Source organism: Capsicum annuum, chromosome 12 (assembly GCF_002878395.1).
Source record: "Capsicum annuum cultivar UCD-10X-F1 chromosome 12, UCD10Xv1.1, whole genome shotgun sequence".
Taxonomy (NCBI): Eukaryota; Viridiplantae; Streptophyta; class Magnoliopsida; order Solanales; family Solanaceae; genus Capsicum; species Capsicum annuum.
In genome coordinates this window covers 870,316-889,054 of record NC_061122.1, presented here as the reverse complement: position 1 = coordinate 889,054, position 18,739 = coordinate 870,316, and the positions used below count along the sequence as shown (strand labels likewise).

Below are 18,739 nucleotides of genomic sequence, written 5' to 3'. Positions count from 1 at the left end.
TTAACCAACATGCCAAGAGTCTACAGTGGTTGAACACTACAGTAAAACCTTTCGTATAAATATGTAAACATGAGCAGTTGAGCACTAATTTCGTAAAAGCACAAAAATGGATATCACTACCCTTGCACAACGACATAAAAAGAAATAGCTACTGTTTGCTTCTTGATGCGGTACACACACATATTATTTATTTGATTATAGTTTACTTACTGTTGACTTCTTTGACTTAAAGACTAGATCAAACCTCTGGAAAGCAATAACTTACAGAACTCACTATAGTTGAGTACTTGAGAGCAACTTATGAACATAGACTATAGCCAAAAAGGAACATCATGATGGTGTCACGTCTAACAAACCTTTTCTTTTCTTCTTCTTCTTTCTTCAATTTTTCTGCAGCACTTTTACGCTCAGTGGATGTAAGACTAGGACTTCGAGACTTGGGTTTAGGAGAATCTGAGGAACTGTGACTTCGTCGTCTCCTGTGACGCCTAGTTGTCGGGGACCGGCTTCTTTTGCGCCTAGTAGCTGGTGAACGGCTCCGACGACGATGAGGGGTACCAGAGCGACTCTTTCTCCTGCAGAATAAAACAACAGTCACAAAAAATGCATATATATGATAATGATAAGGACAAAACAAATTTCAACGAAAATTCACTACTAAAATATAAGCTATCCTGTGTGGTTTACTGTCACGACCTTCTTGTTAATGCCATGTCTTCTACATCACCAAAGACTCTTCTATTTCTTTCCAACATACATTAAACTTGAGCTTTGTTTTTTATTCTTCTTTTGTAGGTACAAAATCTGAGCTTTCTCACAGGTGAAAATTTAAATATCTGACTGGAATTGAGTTGGCAATGATGAGACTTGGATTTTAGACACTGAAATTTGAATTATCTGCAAATGGACTTAACTCTTATGTGCTGACGAGAGTTGTTTTGCTGACAAATTAAAAAAACCAGCTATGACTCTGGGTAAATGTATTATCTTCCTTATATTGAAAGATAAGGAAGTGATTGCTTAAAACTATTTCCAGCAAGTCATTGCTGTGTAAAAGGCTGCAGATTTAAGTAGAACGCTCACATTTACACCGTCAGCCCAGCATTCCTAATTTCTATTCGCACACAATTTCCTTCAAATCATCGTTCTTCTGCTGTCTCTCTCCGCCCCTTTATCCAACTACCACAATCAAACCAGACTATCCAAAAGTACTAGTAATTCTAAAAGTTACTTGTAAAGACATCGGTGTGTATATACATATGACAATTAGGAGATTTCTAATTGAGATTCTAAACAAACAATTAATGAAGATAGATTTTTCAGGCTTCAATACAATGCGGATAAAATTCCACCATTTAAACTAAAAAATAGAAAACAAAAAGAACTGCCACACTACAAGGGACAAAATCTGTAGAAGAAACTGCAAGACAGTCCCAACAGATAAATATTGTTACATGAAAGATACATCAATTTCAACTTTTATCCAAACTATTTTCATTTAAGTTTTTCTTGGATAACCGTGGTATCCTGGCCAACTTCCGCACTACTCTACTAATTCCACGGGATACGTATCACTTCCACCAGCAACGGGAACCACGTAACTCCTTACACCAAGGCTACAACAAATGAAAATCTGTTGGAATTTGAACGTGAGACCTCATGATGCTCAACACACTTCATTAACCACTAGGCCACACCCTTGGGTGCATTAATTTAATTTCAACTTCTATTTAAACTATCTTCATTTAATTTTTTTTTCGATAACCATGGCGTCTTGGCCAGCTTGCTTACCTAGATTAATTCTACAGGATACTTATCCCCTCCCACCAACAACAATTACCACGTAACTCTGTCCACCAAAGCTACAACAAATGGAAAAAATCAACTAGTGTTTTTGTCTCTACTAAAATTTGAACGTGAGATCTCATGATGCTCAACGTACTTCACTAACCACTAGGCCACGCCCTTGGGTGCATTAATTTAATTTCAACTTCTATCCAAGCTATTTTTTTATAACCGTGGTGTCCTGGCCAGCTTGCTTACCTACACTAATTCTACGAAATATCTATCACTTCCCACCAGCAATAGTTACCACAAACTCTGTCCACCAAAGCCACAACAAATGAAAAAAAAAATCACCTAATGTTTTTCTCTATACTAAAATTTGAATGTTAGACCTCATGATGCTCAACGCACTTACTATCCCCACCAGATGACATAGGCAATGCTTGTGCCCAACTCAACTAATATCAATTGATACCTATCACCTCCCACCAGCATCAACAGTACCATGTAACTCTGTCCACCAAAGCTACAACAAATGACAAAATAATCCCCTAGTGTTTTTGTCTCAATGCAGCTCATTGGCCACTAGAACACACCCTTGGATACATTAATTCAATTTCAACTTCTATCCAAAGCTACTTCAATAACAAATATTGAACCTTTTTCAACAAAACAGATATGCAAAATTCATATACTTTAGCAATAAAGCCCAAAAATTGAACCTTTCTCAACAAACAAATATGAAAATTCATAAAATAATCATTAGTATGTGCATATGAGCTGGAAGGCAAAATAATACCTGCTAGAATACGGTGACCGGCTTCGGTCACGGCGGCTCCGTCGGCTGCTCCGGCGGTGATTAACCGGAGATCGTGACCGGCGGGAATACGACGGCGAACGGGATATGCTCCGGCCCATTATTATTTTGGAATAGCTCAATTTTTGCTCAATTTCCGAGCTAATAACGGGTTGGAGGAGCATTTTTGGGCCCCAGCCCATCACTTGGCCCATTTTCTCTGAGCTAATGGGCTTTTTTCACTAATATCCATGGGCCCATAAAAATTACACAGAGTAGAATAATTATCAAACGTAACTAATGTTTAAAATAATTATCATTTTTAGCTAAGGTTTAGATTAAATAGCTTAAATATACATTTCTTCCGAACAAAGCAGCACTTCTTGTAACCAAAACAAAAACCCCATGGGGCTCGCCGCTAGATTGAGACTGTCAGCTTTCTATTTGAGTATGGAATGAATATCGAATCCTACTTAACGTTCAATTGATGACCCGACCTAGTGGTACTTACGGGTTTTCCTGTTTCAGCTTGGTTTGTATTTTTATATTTTGGGGTTTATATAAAAAAAAAACTCGGGGTTCATATATAGATCTCTAATTTTGAGGCTCATATATGTTTGTACTAGTATACATATAGAGTGAAATTTTAAGCTCGTATACAAATATCTAAAAGTTCGTATTTATAAACAGATCAAATTTTGAAACTCAAATAGAAATTTCTGAAGCAAATTTGTATTTATATATACAAATCTCTAATATCTATATTTAGCGACTAAAATGTACATTCAGCTATGAACATGTCACTTCACTGTATTCCTCAAAATGACAATGTTAGAAAAAAGGAATATAAGTCACAGATATGAAAGAGACAATAAAGAATACTCTCTTCGTCCCATTTTAGGGAACATACCTTTTTTTTTAGTCTGTTTCAAAAAAAAATATTACTTTATTGTAAGTAGAAATAAATCAACTTTAAAATTCTCATTTTACTCTTAATGAAATGATTTATAGCTACACAAATATTTAAAATTATTTTAAACCATAAATTTTAAATATCTTTATTTTTTTCTTAAATATCATTTAAAATCAAATGATGATTTAATTTAATGTTAGTTTTTGACTTTTTGTTGTGGGCAATGAATAAAAGTGTATACGGACCAACATGGGTTGTGGTGCAGCGGATGGGACTGCTCCACCCTTAACCAGAGGTCGAGGGTTCGACCCTGGGCATGGAGAAAACTCTGTTGGGAGTGTTGTCACCTTAATGGGGCCCTACTTGGCGCTAATCCAAATTAGTCGGGCTCCAATGCGGGTACCGGACAGTAGCGGATGTATTTTAGGGGGTTCATCCGAACCCCCTTCGTCGGAAAATTATATTATTTTTACATGGTAAAAAAAAAATTTATGTATAAATAATAGAGGCTGAACCCCCTTCGACTAATCCGTATATGTACTACTGAAATCCCTCACTGAAAATTTTGGATCCGCCCCTGATACCGGACAGCAGATGGAAAACCGAATAAAAAAAGTGTGTACGGAATGTAAAAACATTGCATGAGCATAACTGTGAAAGTGAGTCCGTGATGCTCCTTTGTCTTTTATATATATACCCAAAAATATCAAAATCAAATCAAATCAAAAGTATATCTTATAATATTTTGCCCTTCATTTATTGTACCAAACATGAATTATTTTGATGAATCATCTTGTCACATTATTCCCATTATTGTTCAGTTTAACTTCTCTACACTAGGCGCGTAGCTACAATATTAATTTATGAGTTCGGTGGCAAGTTTGGAACTCGTAAACTTCAAATCTTGACATCTGTCTCTACACACCAATGTCGCATACATAAACCTCAGCGTAGGTTCTTATATATACGCAGTGCAATATTTCGACGAAAGGGAGCAAATTTACTTCAAGAACATGGATTAATATACAAGTCTCTTTAACAAAATGCACAATATCAATATTACAACAAACAAATTTTTGTGTATTTTGTACAAGAGACTTCTTGTGGTACTTAGAATTTATTCATTTAATTGAAATGAGGATGTTCTTGAATCCTCTTTCAGAACATCTAATTCTAAGAATTACATAAGAAATGAACCTATAAAGCAAGATAAAGCAAACCATAATGAGCAAATTCTTCCTCCTACTTTCTTCACCACCATATCCTTCTTCTTTTAGTACTTGTTCACCACTAGCCAAACACATCCCAAACAAGTACTGCAAGCACTTATCAGAACCAGCAAACTCATTAATCAAGAACCCTTCAAAAGGGTACTTAAAAAGTGATATATAATGCATTACAATCCAATAGTTTGGTATCTCATTCTTTGAAACAAAGTAACCAGAGAACAATGCACATGATCCCATCATAGCACAAACTAATGAGTTACCAATGATGAAGTTTGGTACTAAGGCACTACAGCAAACAACAACTGAGTTTGCTGTGTAGAGAATGAGCCAAATGAGTAACAAAAAGTGCATGAATGCCATGAACTGTTTGTTTAAACCAACCATCCAGTATAATGGGGTTGAGAAAAGCAATGCAAGAATGAGGAGAAATGGCAAGTAGACAAGGCTGTTTGCTATGGCATAAGATGAAACTCTATAACTCCCACAAGAAGTTTCTTTCATTAGTATTTCCCTTTCTTGCAAGAATATTGGCAATCCTTCTGTTGTGCTTGACAGTAGATATGTCAAGATGAAGGCAAATAGGCCAACTCTTGCTTGTGCTCCAACTAAATCATCTTCAAGATTGTAAAATATTGATCCTAAAACAAGGCCTGATACCAACATTTGTAGTGTCTTGCAACCAAAAAGCTCCTTTGTTCTGTATATGATTTTCCAAAACCTGATTGTGAGAATCACAATCTCTTGCAAACTTGAATTTGCAAAGCCACTTGGGAATTCATTACCAACATACATAGACAAAGTCTCTTCATTTATCAGTCTAGATTCTTGAAAGAGTTGTTGTAGAGTGAACTTACCTGGATTCTTGATCATGAGTGCTGATTGAGGCAGCAATGTGTGGTTATGTTTTTGGATTGTGTCAATCGATTCGATGGCAAATTCCAGGATGTTGACATGGAGGGGAAGTTCTAACCCCATCAGGATAAGCCTTAAACTAAGGTGTTCAATGGTTCCATGATGCAAGATTGTACCATTAGCTAAAAGTAGGATTGAATTGAACAACTTCATGATCCTGAAACATGGCTGATGAATACTAAGAATTATCGTTCGACCACGAGTAACAGCCATGGTTTTAAGCATGTCAATGATCTGCAATGCTGAAGTACTGTCAAGACCTGAAGTTGGCTCATCAAGAATCAGGACACCAGGGTCATGAATCAGTTCAACTCCAATAGAAACTCTCCTCCTTTCACCTCCCGAAATCCCTCGAATTCGATCATCACCAATCCTAGCACCAGCAACATGTTCTAAGCCAAGTTCTTGAATCAAACACTTGACCCTTGCGTTCAACTCTTTAGCAGGAAGTTTTAACCTTAGTTTTGCACTAAAACTTAGAGTTTCTTCAACTGTTAAAAGAGGAAATAGAGTGTCCTTTTGTCTAACATAGCCTGAAATCTTCTTAAACCTTGCTTTATCAACTGGATTTTGGTTCAGAAAAATGGATCCACTTTGTGGCTCAATCTTGCCTGCTAAAACCTCTAAAAAACTAGACTTTCCAGCACCACTTGGACCAACAATAGCTAGAATCTCACCTGATTTTGCTCTACAACTCACATCCTTAAGCACATGCCTTATAGCCTTAGCATCATCATTATTTCCCTTTTCCAACTCTTGAACTCCTCTCAAACACTTCTGGTGTTGTTTTCTGCTAAAAAAATTAAAAGGGGTTTGCCTTTTTTGTGTATAGATTGTGTAGTTGATGCCTGTTGCTTCAACTTCACAACCTTTTTTCTTCATTGAACAAGTTAAACAAACTAGCTAACTCACACTCACAAATTTGCTTTGTTATTCTTTGTACTTTCTTTCACCTCTCTTTTTTTCAAAGTTTTGTTTGTACTATAAACTCTTGTTGATTTATGCATTTGTATGTGTTTTATTATTTTAAAAACAAGAAACAGGTATATATTTTTGGTCATGAGATTCAAGTACTATTGGCAGTTAGTGGCTGGGAGTTGTCAAATTATAATGACCTCTAGTTTGTTTACAAGAGAATTTTGTTTGATAGTTTCACGTGAAGTTGTTTCTTTGAATATTGGTTCACGTGTAAGCATGCATGACAACATATAATTCCAATTCAATTGGGATTTGGAAGTATAGTAGTATTAATATTATTCATAATTCTTCACTTTCATAGCCTTATGATCTTCTCTCTACATATCAGAAAAGTCAAGAGTTCAAGTCGTGGAAACAGTGAAGCCCTACTTCAAACCCTATGCATACCAAGAGCTTTTGTGGGTCGAGCTACCCTTTTTATATCACGAACAACCATTCTAGTGGGAGCAGTAACTAGTAAGTACTCAATTTCCTTAATAGAGGTCTTGGGTTCGAGTTATGGATATAAAGTGGCTTTCATTAGAGAGCACGAGCGACGAATATAGACGAGTCATTTTTATTAGAGATTGTTTTACTTTCAACGTAGGACTTTCTAGTATGAGTTTAAATTTAATAGTCTCTAATGCGAGTATCATACACCAATTAGTAAAACCATTAATATATAGACATTTGCCAAGATAATGTTAGTCTCCTTGCAACTTGCAAGCTCATTTGAGGCATTTATTTGTCTTAAGTTGGTATATAACCCGTGATTCTTCCTATTGTGTACAAAGTCAATTACAACACAATAATAATAATATATTCGTGTAATTTCATAAGTAAGGTCTGAAGAGCATAGAATACACGTGAACTTATCTACCTTTATGATATATATAGAGCGGTTATTTTTGATAAATCTCCGACGAACAGAGTGAATTAAACAGTTAAAAAAGAAATTGGAAAAGATTAGAACACCAAAAGGTAAAGTCAATTACATTAGAAACAAATATAGTTCTTCATAATCATAACATAGTATTCATAAAGTTGGTTGGATGATGCAAATTAAATATATATAGTAGCATTAATTTATAATACTCCTTTTGACTTTGTAATATTTGGTTGTACAATCATCAAAGCAGCCTTCTAGTTTCTTTTTATCTGCAACCAAAAATTTTTTGAAAAAAAAACAAATTTTAATTTTGGATCCATGTTTTTTTATAAAAAATAAAAATAAAAAAATCATTGGGCTTAGTAACAAAAGCCTTGAAGGTTGGTGTTGGAATTAGCCCATCAGCTTATTCTGGTAAACCCATAACTTGTAAATATTATCATTATAGGTGTTGAAAAGTACATCTTTTTTCCATCGTGATAAATCGGCTAGGATTGAGGATATCTAAGTTGTAGATAAAGGGAATTCATCCGTTTCTTGGGAATTCGTGATGAGTGATGACTTAGATATTCACGATTATTCAGATTTGTTTTCGCTAAAGAGAAATTCGTAAATCTCTTAAATAGTAGTTCATCTGAATCCCTTCTGCTAAAAAATTACACTACTGCATATAGAAGGTTAAAATTATACCTGTGATGACGGAGCATCGCTCATAACAACTAGTGTTATGAATCATAGCTTCATAAACACTATGAATTTTACATCTTTTCTCACATTCACTATTGCAAACAGCAGGTTGAGGAGAACTTAAACATGCAAGTCTGCATAAGGCATGGCATGAAAGTTTACTTTCAACAATATTTGCTTCAATAAAATTTGCTAAGATGATACAAAATATTGCAAATACAAATGCCCTTTTGAGATTTTCCATGGCTTTTGATTTGATTAATTAGCAATTGCCCAATTAAAATGATGTTATTTATAAGTCAAGTTTGTTCATTCTGCATTTAATGTAACTAAATTATGTTGTGTGTATCTACACATATAATCAGATTTATTAGTCGTCCAATCCCACTTGGTCAAAGTCAGGAAATGAATTAAACTTTGTACATTCTGTTTTCTGTAATTGTGGCGTCCGACAAGCTTGTTACCTCTCAACCTCTCAGTATAAATATCAGATAACTTTGTATGTGAATAAATTACCTAATATTTATTTTGCCTAGATTTAAATATTTGACATCATGTGATTTTTTTTCTTTAATTCAAAAATTTGGTGCTAGTTTGTTGTTTGATGGTGGTGATGTTGGAAGTTGGAGTTGATGGACGGAGAAGAAGAAGGTTTGAAGTTGATGTTGGAAGCTTAACAATGGTTATTAATGGTGGTGGAACATTGAGTTGATGGAAGAAGAAAGAAGGAAAAGGAAGAAGGTAAAAAAAATATAAAAATCACGCTTTTAGCCTATAGTGCAACACACACCATGTGCTGTGCCAGCAAAAGCTGTCAAAGTGGCACACTTGAAGGCACTTAAGGTGTCAAAATGAAACAATGTCCACTTGAAGTGTCTAAGTGAAAAATAGCGCATACTTAAGGGGTTGCGTATGAGTTAGGCCTAAAAACAATATACATTATGTCAAATTAAGCTTAACAACTCAAATTAACACATTCAAACAAGTGCAATTAATCCAAGTCAAAATGTTTTTATATATATATATATATATATTGCCTAGATTTAAACATGTAACATCATAGTAAAAACAATAAACATTGTGTCAAACTAAACAACTCAAATAAACAGTCAAACAAGGGCAATTAATCCATGACCAAAAAATAATCCAAGTAAAAATGATTTAGGAATCAAGGTGTGTGTGTATATATATATATATGTGTGTGGTTGTACAAAAACTCAAGATGATTAATAGTTGGTCTTAATTTTACCCTATTTTTTCATAGGATTTATGGTCTTTTTTTTTTTGTTCAAGTGATAGAAATATTAATAATATAATTAATACGCATCATAACAAAATTAAAAGTAGTTTCTTTATCTGAACGATATTACTATAGTCTACAGTTTCCTATGGTGAAAAATAATCTACCATCAAAGTAAACCGCACTAATAACCACTAACCAGTGGCGGATCCACCTTATAATCAGGGGTTACCCCTTCAACGGAAAATTATATTATTTTTTCATGGTTAAAAATATTTATATGTATATATAGTAGATGTTGAACCCCTTCGACTAATCCGTATGTTTACTTCTGAACCCCTCAATGAAAATCCTAGCTCCGCCACTATTAATAACTAGTTAATTTTGCTATGTAAAATATATTCCTTTTATATATATATATATATATTGAATTTGGCTCTTCCTAAACATTGATCGACAAGTGTAATTCATAGATTACTTTACAACAATATATTCACATGCATCAATCTGTTCCAAAATAATAAAAGTTGAAAAAAGTAGTATAGTAATAAATAGTGAAAGATCCAGGTGCATGCTTTGCTGTCCAAATTGAAACACAAACATACATACACATCAAACTTTAATCTTCAATCACTATATGAGTTTTAATCAGAACAAGACATATATGCAAGGCTATCAATTCTTGTTATTGTTGGGTAAAGATAATATATATAGTACTATACTATACTATACATCAAATGATCAAATAATATAATGTTGGATTTAGGCATGGTCAAGGGTGAAAGTGATATGTGAGTGATTTCATGCTGATAATATGCACGTCCATACAATCCAATCCAACAAGTTGTACACCTAGCTAGGCTGTTCAATCAGAGGCGGATTCAGAATTTTAAATTTGTGATTTTCGCTAAAATAAATAATATACACAAAGAAGTTAAAAATGGTCATTCCAAGGAGTTTCGAATAACTAAGTTATAAGCGTGTGAGGCACTTCTTCAGGTCCCTTTTGAACTATTGACTTGACTAACAACTTTGTTATTTGTTAATGATCGTTCTTCACTTATTATTCTTGTATATTTAATAAATTTTTTGTATAATTACAAGATATACAAAAAATGCTTGAGGGTTTCCGCTTCTGATATTTAACTAAACTCCTGATAATCCATCATGAACAAGTAAAGACTTTTTATGAAACGTTCATCCATAAAGACCTCCTCGTAATTCCCTTCTAACATTAAACTAATAAACTCCTGATAATCCATCATGAACAAGTAAAGATTTTTTATGACACGTTCATCCATAAAGACCTCCTCGTAATTCCCTTCTGACACTCAACTAAACTCCTGATATATAATCCATCATGAATGAGTAAAGACTTTTATGACACGTTCATTTATGAAGACCTCCTCCTGATCCGCTTCTGACACTCAACTAAACTCCTGATAATCCATCATGAATTATAACGAGACAAGTCTTTTAACAATCCACCGAAATTTGACCTTCTTCAACCTTAGAGCCATCCAAGCACTTAAAATTATTTTGATACGATGATCGTAGCTACTCTTTTGTATATTTTTATTACTCCAACAACTAGGAAATAAATTATAATTTTCATATGGATTTTAATTTGGTCATTAATTAATTTGATTAATTTTGTATATTTTTTTTGACGTTGTTGTTACTTTAAAAATTATCATGATGATTGATGTTTCCCCTTACAAGGACTCATGGACTATTTCAAAAATTGAATAAAATAAAGATATAAAGAACTTATCATAACTCAATTTCATGCTCTCCTTTTCTAAACTACATTTTTACGACGTGTGCATTTTTGTGTTTGCACACGTAAAAATGTTTGGACTACTACCTTTCTACTTTTGTTCAAATTTTCATCATCATCATCAACATGACCATCCACTTAATTAGTTTCATTAATTCCACTAATTAAGCTAATCACCGTACGTTAGCGTAACTAGTAAAGTTGATGTCACGTAATCAAGATGTCATGTGTTTAAGCAGTAAAAATTAAACAGCCTCTCTACGTACAATAGACTCTTGCGATTCGATACTCCTTCCTCGCTCAAACCCTGGATATATATCAAAATTTTTAGTGTATCAATCTGTTACTTTAGAATTCTATCTTTTTTAAGTTTTAAAAGATAATTAAACGAAAGAAACATATAGTAGTAAAGAAGTTTAATTTGTAAGTGAAGTTACTTCAAATTAAAGTGACAAATATATCCACTTTTTGCAAAATGTAAAGTTTACCAGCCGCCCTATGAACTCTCAAGAAACCTTATCCATCCCCTATTTTTTGTTTTCAATCAACACGTATACCCTTGACCTTTACCAGTAGTTGAGCAACTAACTTTTTTTTTTTTGTTTTTTTAATCGAAGGATTCAAAATATGAAAAAGTAAACACATTTAAAAAATTAAATGGCTTCAGTATTATAATATACATCTGCTATTATTGTATATACCATATAACTTTACAAAGATGAAGAAAGTTCGGATAAATTTTATTGGTGCCTAGTTTCGCATGGGCGAACTTAAATGCATTTTTTAAGGCATGGGCATCCATGGTCTTTTTTTTCCATAAAATTGAATATTTTATGTACATATATTTTAAAATTGATTTAACATTGTTCGTTGGCGTCCATGTTACAAAAAGATTTGATGGTGCGTCACTTGATTTAAAGCTTAGTTTATTTAACGCAGTTTTTTCTTTTCTTTTAGTAGTGGATGCATACTCTAGAAATTTTAGAAGCGCTCAACCTTTGCACAGCTCCATCATCGGGATCCGTGGATTTCCAAATTTTGTAATTAGATGTATAGATCATGATATTCACCATTATCATGGAATATAGTGAGACAGATCGACGAGATTCACCCCTTAACTTTAAAGAAAATATTTTTTATTGAGGTAAATTTGAATTAGTCAGATCAGTGAGTTTCAAAGTACGTTAAAATGAAAAAAAAGAAGGTGAAGGTGTGGATCGTATATTCATAGGTATGGTCCATTATAAGCATCTATCAGGAACTGCACATGCCATATATATGTATTCAAATTGAAATTAATAAGATTTTCAAAAGATCTTCCACCAATGACAATAAGTATAAATATATAACTACCTTCATGACTAAATTTCTCTTATAATATTAATTAATTAATTAATTAGCAGAGTAGACTATTTGACAACTTAAAACTTGTTACATCGATCACCTGCGCGCACACACTTCATTTCTAATTAACCCTCACTAACACCAATTAATTTCATACTCCTAATTTACAAATCTTATTTGAAATTATAATATTTTTCGTAGGAAATAATTGGAACACGTCGTATCCATACAAAAAAATTTAAGCTATATAAACCATCACTTTGAGAAATTTTACACCATCATGTCATCTTTATTTATCGTAGCAGATATTGTATCTTACTCTCAAGATTAAAAATTTTATTTTTTAAAGAGCGCTTACGGATAAATATGAACATGAATGAAATGTGAAATTTTTTTTAATAAATATATACTTTATAAAGTCCTATAAGAATAACACAAGAAGTAATGTGGGGTCAAAATATGTTACTAGAATATTAATTGTTCATATATAAAAAGGAAAAGGCAACCTTCGTCAACTCTTCTTTACTTATATAATAGTATCATCCATCAACTCCCAAACTATAACCCTAATTAAAATAGAACCTTAGCTTATTAACCAGAAGAAGAAGAAGAAGAAGCTATAAATATATAATATATAGTTGCTCATATATATATTATATTATTTTATATATATAGTGATGATGATGGGTGATCTTCCTCCAGGATTTAGCTTTGATCCAACAGATGAAGAGCTTGTTTTATATTATTTGAAAAGTAAAATAGCTCCGAATTTGCACTTCAATTTCAATAATATTCCTGATCTTGATTTCTCTTCTTCTCATCCTTGGGAACTCAATGGTATGTATGTCTCATCATCATATATACATACTTGTTTCTATATTGTTTTTGCCTTAAGTCGACCGAGGTCCATCGGAAACCTCTCACCTATGAGGTAGAGGTACGGACTGTGTATACTCTGTCATTGTCAGACCTTACTGTGTCAAAGTACACTGAATATTGTTATTGTTGTAGTATATTAGTTGTTATAAATATTTCGTGTTGCTCTTGATTAAAATGATTAACTTCTTGGATTACATTGCTTAATTAATTACCTTAAATCAGACTCATCTCCCAAGAAGAAGAAAACAAAATATTTTTTATTAAATTACATTTTCCTTGGCTAGCTAGTCTTAATCAATATGACCTTTAAATTAAGTAAATGATCAATCTGTCATTTTTCAACTTCTAGCTAGCTTACCAACCTAGAAATAAATAATGGATCTTTACACAAATACGTTGTTTAGCTGGCATACATGAGTTATTCATTGATTATACACATATGATACATGGATTATGCATATATTATACATCGACAGCTATTTTTAGTTTAATAATATATGGGTGGATAGCTATTTAGGTTAATTCTTCAAAAAATTAATAAATAATAAATTAATCATTTATTTGTAGAGCTTAAAGTAACCTATTTTTATTGATTTTATTGTTTAATTTAGTACCATAGAATTTAAATTTCGTATATACAATAAATTTTATTTAATGGAGTGTATAATTTGACTTAATATCTTACTTTTTTTTCTTTTTTTTTTTATATGTTTGTATGATTAGAGAGGGCTTTATGGAGCAAAAATCAGTGGTATTTTTTCAGCCAAGTGAAGGAAAATATTATTCGAGCTACAGAAAAAGGATATTGGAAGGAATTAAATATGAATGAGCCAATTATACTCAAAAAAAATTGTGGAGAAAAAATAATTGGAACAAAGAAGTACTTTGTATACTATATTACTACTAATATTCCTGAACAAGTACAAACTAATTGGATTATGGAAGAATTTCATCTCTCTAATTCCTTCAAGAAGAGAAAAAATGAGAAGTTATTGGTAAGTAAATATTACTCTAATTCCTTCTTATATCATATGATTTAATTCTAAGCTATTTTTCAAATTATCTAAACAAATATTCAAGTTATACCATCTATGTATGTCGCTCGGACTCTTCAAAATCCTCTTGGAGCGTGTCGATCTGTCACAAGTGCGACAATAATTCTTTTGAAGAGTACGAACAATAGATATAGACAAGTAGCTTGATTTTTTGTTTAACCGGCCAATTGCATCTCAATTTAATTTTATTTTTTAAATTTATATTTTTCAGGAATGGGTTGTATGTAGAGTACATGAATCAAAGAACAATGCTGAAGGAATAAATTGTGATGATGATGATGATGATGGTGAAGTTGAGCTATCAGCTTTGGATGAAGTCTTTTTATCATTGGATGATGATCAAGAACAAGATGAAATTAGTTTTCCATATTAATTCGATGCTTAAAAATGCAGATCGATGCACTACAATGTTCGAAAAAAAGTCCACTCACAAAGATCTATTAGAAGCTAAGTAATATCAATATATGCATATGTATATATGGTGTGCATGAACTATAGATCTTAAGTAATGTTGCAACACATATATAGTCTCCCATATAAATATACTTCAAAGTGAATGTGTAGATATAAAATATTATGTAATGTAATAGTTTAACATATATATATATATATATTGTATTGCATATAATTATACTTTGAATACATTTTTTGTGTGTTTGTTTATGTAATATCATAGCGTGTATCGATTCTGAATGTTTTTCTTATACTCCCTCCGTCTCATTTTACCCGTCTCAAATTGGCTAAGTTAATGTCCCATTTTACTTATCAAGATAAGACAAACTTTTCTTTTCATGTTTTACCCTTTGCATTAATTACCTTTTTCTTTAAATTAAAATGTAAACATCATTTAATAGGGGTACTTTGGTAAATTAGCCACGTTATTTATTACTATTTTTATTAATTGTTATGTCATCCCAATTTGGGACAAGTAAAATGGGACGGAGGGAGTACCATATGTGAAAAATAATGACAATTCATTAATGTTTTACGAGGAACGATTACAATTAGTTTATTTATGCTGTTAAAAGCATTCTCTCTTTTTACATCATCAATTTAAATTAATCGAACTGATAAATTATCAATATTAGATGATCGTTAAAAAAAATGAACGACTATAAATTACAAGCATTGGTGGAAAAATAGTGAATGAACTCTTTTAACTTCAAATTTTGTGAATTTTAAATTTGGCCAAAACATAATCTTAGCAAAAAATTAATTGCTCACAAGGAAAATTAATGTCCTGTCAGGTACACGAATCTCAAAATCAAAATGTGTTCTTCTATTGATTTCATTTTAAAAAAAATTGACAGTGTAAGCATATTAATTGATTATTATCTAGTAATTTCTTAATACAGATGTTGTTCTTTCCTGTATTTTTTCCTTATTTATTTTTACTCTATTTCTTACTTGTTTTTTTTTTCTTTCCATTAGCAATTTAAATAATTAATAAATTTACTGTCATGTGATTAAGATATCACGTATTTAAGTTGTGAAAAATAGATTTTTGTAATAACGAAAAGTAATTGTTAAACTCTTGCAGTTTGATCCTTTTCTAAACCTTGCATAGCGGAAGCCTAGATGCTTCAAATTGTCTAACTTGTAACAAGAAGTTATATTACATAGATAATATTAAAAAAAAAATTACTCTATTCCTCTTATTAAAATCATATATGAATAGTAGCATATAAAAATAATAATAAAATTTGTCCTTTTAGTGGCCATTTGACTACAAATATTTAGGATGATGGGAGAATCGTAGTAAACTAGTAATTGCCACGATCTACTTCTTAGCCATATGGAATTGGATTATTTTATTATTAATCACTTTAAATTTCATTTATCCCCCTTGTAATATTTTTACATTGATACTTAACTCCTTTAAGATTACTTCAACATAAACATAGCCTAATCATATGATTATTTCAGTGTAAAGACCTTAAATTCATTAATTATTCTAAGACTAATACGTACTACAATTTTTTTTAAGTACTTCACCTTTCAAGTATTATATGTCACAATTCACCAATACAACGAATTGTTGCGATAAAATTACAACAAGAAATTATCTCTTCTAATGTTATTACATATGATTCAAACTCAAAATATTCTTTTTATCCAAAATTTATGTAAGAATCTAGTTTAATTGACAAATCTCGTAGAAAGTTAAAATTAATAAATTATCAAAACAGAAAAGAAACATCTTTTTAAAACAAACTAAAAAAATAAAATAAGATAAACAATTGAAACAAAAAAAAAAAGAATATCTATTTACTCCTCCCAAAGTAGAGGTAAATCTATACGATTCTACTAAACTAGTAAGCAGAGTTGTAGCTCCGATCCTGAGCTCAAGATTAAACGAGGTTAAATATGACTATAAGAATTAGTTGAGGAGGGAAAGTGTAGTTTCTTTCAAACTTCAAAGGGTGCAAATTGCAATAAGTTGAATAATAATTTTGTCATATGATGAAATATCATATCATATACTACTATATTTTAAGATAATCCAAATCCAAAACTATGCAACTCTTTACTCAATTTGCATACACAAAAGTCTCTTTGGCTCTTTGTTGACATTTTTATCTCTTCCTTCACTCCATTAAAAGCCTCTTAATTTTCTTTATTACACAAAAAGCCTTGGCACAATGGCTATGTTGTTGTCAAAATCAAGAAAATTGATCAATTTGAAAACCAAGATTGGATTATTATTACCATATGTTTATCATCATCATCATACATTAACATCACCAAATATAACAACCTCATTTGGAATTCTTGGTTTAAATAATCATCCTCATTTAGCCTCTTTTCGTTTTGAATCAACTAAAGCTCAAACACAGTTGAATCCCATGCACAACATTATTGATCATCATTCCCAGGTATATATGCTTTCTATGCTCTAACACTTTTTTTTTGGTAACTTTAAAAACAATGCTAATAACTTGTAATTCTTTTGGTGAGTAAAAAAAGTAACGAAAGGAGTATAATAAGTGATGGTTAGACCACTAATGAAATTTTGTTCATCATAGAGAAAACATATTTTCTTTTAGTTAATTACATTTTTGTCATTAGCTTGAAGGTACCTTAGCTGGGATCTTTTATCTCTACTAGTAATAGTAATTAGTAACAGTATAATGTTTGTTATGGTTATTCTAGCTGTATTGTCTGACTGTTTTGGAATTAATATTTCATCTGAAAATAGTTTTTTTGGATAACTGTTGCACCTAACCTCAAGAAAATGAAAAAAAAAAAAAAAGTGTTTAGTACAAGTCTCTATCTGAATGATGAAGTATAGAGTACCCATTTTAAGAAATATATAAGATTAAGAAGTGTGTCCCGTCACATTTAGCTCCTTTTTAATAAAATAAAAGCATGGTGTCTAGGGCAATTTGTACGTAATTTGACTAATTTTATGAGGGACCTACTATCTCCTACTGGTGCAAGTATTAGGCTTGAATGGATGGGGAAAAATCCACCTAATGTTTTTGCCTCCGCTAGTATAAGTTGGTGCATGTCATGTGATCGGGTTCAAGTTAGCGCATCGGACTGCCCTTTTGTTTAGTATTTGAACCTAAGGCATCATGTTTTTGGAGGAACTAAATCACACATGTATATGAGTCCTCTATAGTTGTTAACAAGTTATACGTAGCATTGTGATCATACACTTTCCTCGTTGATGTTAGGTCCTCAATTTCCCTGGAGGTGAGGTAAAATTCACGTCAAATTTGAACTTCATTCCTGAAACAACGGAGGAGAGAGTACACTGCTACCGGGTACTTGATGACGATGGTTACCCAATCAATAATGACTTCACACAGGTAATCTAAATAGATACATTTAGCTGTTGATGCTTTGTCTTAAACTCTGCATCAAGATGAATTTTTATATCTGTTCATTGGGCATTTATGTTGGTCAGATTGAAAAGGAAGTTGCATTGAAAATCTATACTGATATGGTGACACTTCAAACAATGGATACTATCTTTTATGAAGCACAACGACAAGGACGAATATCTTTCTATGTTACTACACTTGGAGAAGAAGCTATCAACATTGCATCAGCTGCTGCACTTAAGACGGACGATTTCATCTTTCCACAGGTTAGTCGTGCACATAAACTCGCTTCTAATCTGCAAAAGTCACATTTTGCTTAGCGAATTAGTCAAGATATGAGCAAATTCTCCAGAACTTCACTTGTCCGACGATTTGCCAAGTAATGCAAAACATGTTTCTTGTTTGTCGTTGCAGTATAGGGAGCCCGGAGTTCTATTATGGAG

At 32.2% G+C, this 18,739-nt stretch overlaps 4 protein-coding genes and 1 long non-coding RNA gene across 5 annotated transcripts in view; 2 read left to right on the top strand and 3 right to left on the bottom strand.

The window, feature by feature from the left end:
- LOC107851564 (uncharacterized protein At1g10890) overlaps positions 1-3,066 on the bottom strand; it is a 7,466-nt gene extending 4,400 nt beyond the window's left edge. The window contains exons 1-2 of the mRNA XM_016696630.2: positions 2,585-3,066; positions 357-575 (exon numbers count right to left, since the gene is read on the bottom strand). Of these exons, the coding sequence (XP_016552116.2) occupies positions 357-575; positions 2,585-2,796 (431 nt within the window). The 5' untranslated portion in view covers positions 2,797-3,066. The remainder of the gene's footprint in view (positions 1-356; positions 576-2,584) is intronic.
- Positions 3,067-4,528: 1,462 nt separating this feature from the next.
- On the bottom strand, positions 4,529-6,674 carry LOC107851616 (ABC transporter G family member 5). Its single transcript, XM_016696698.2, has one exon. It carries the CDS (start codon positions 6,515-6,517, stop codon positions 4,616-4,618), a length of 1,902 nt encoding a protein of 633 aa, XP_016552184.2. The 5' UTR covers positions 6,518-6,674; the 3' UTR covers positions 4,529-4,615.
- Positions 6,675-7,536: 862 nt separating this feature from the next.
- Positions 7,537-8,450, bottom strand: LOC124889254. The gene is made up of 2 exons (XR_007048035.1): positions 8,172-8,450; positions 7,537-7,750 (listed from the first exon to the last, which is right to left on the bottom strand). It is a non-coding gene; the product is annotated as an uncharacterized LOC124889254 (long non-coding RNA).
- Positions 8,451-13,067: 4,617 nt separating this feature from the next.
- LOC107849709 (NAC domain-containing protein 104) lies at positions 13,068-15,087 on the top strand. The gene is made up of 3 exons (XM_016694268.2): positions 13,068-13,369; positions 14,135-14,406; positions 14,678-15,087. Exons 1-3 carry the CDS (start codon positions 13,210-13,212, stop codon positions 14,837-14,839), a joined length of 594 nt encoding a protein of 197 aa, XP_016549754.2. The 5' UTR covers positions 13,068-13,209; the 3' UTR covers positions 14,840-15,087.
- A 1,870-nt stretch (positions 15,088-16,957) lies between these two features.
- LOC107850884 (2-oxoisovalerate dehydrogenase subunit alpha 2, mitochondrial) lies at positions 16,958-18,734 on the top strand (the record flags this gene model as incomplete). Its single annotated transcript, XM_047401038.1, has 4 exons — positions 16,958-17,342; positions 18,147-18,281; positions 18,380-18,562; positions 18,711-18,734. Coding segments are annotated over exons 1-4 (576 nt in total), but the record flags the coding sequence as incomplete, so codon positions are not given.
- Positions 18,735-18,739: the final 5 nt, after the last annotated feature.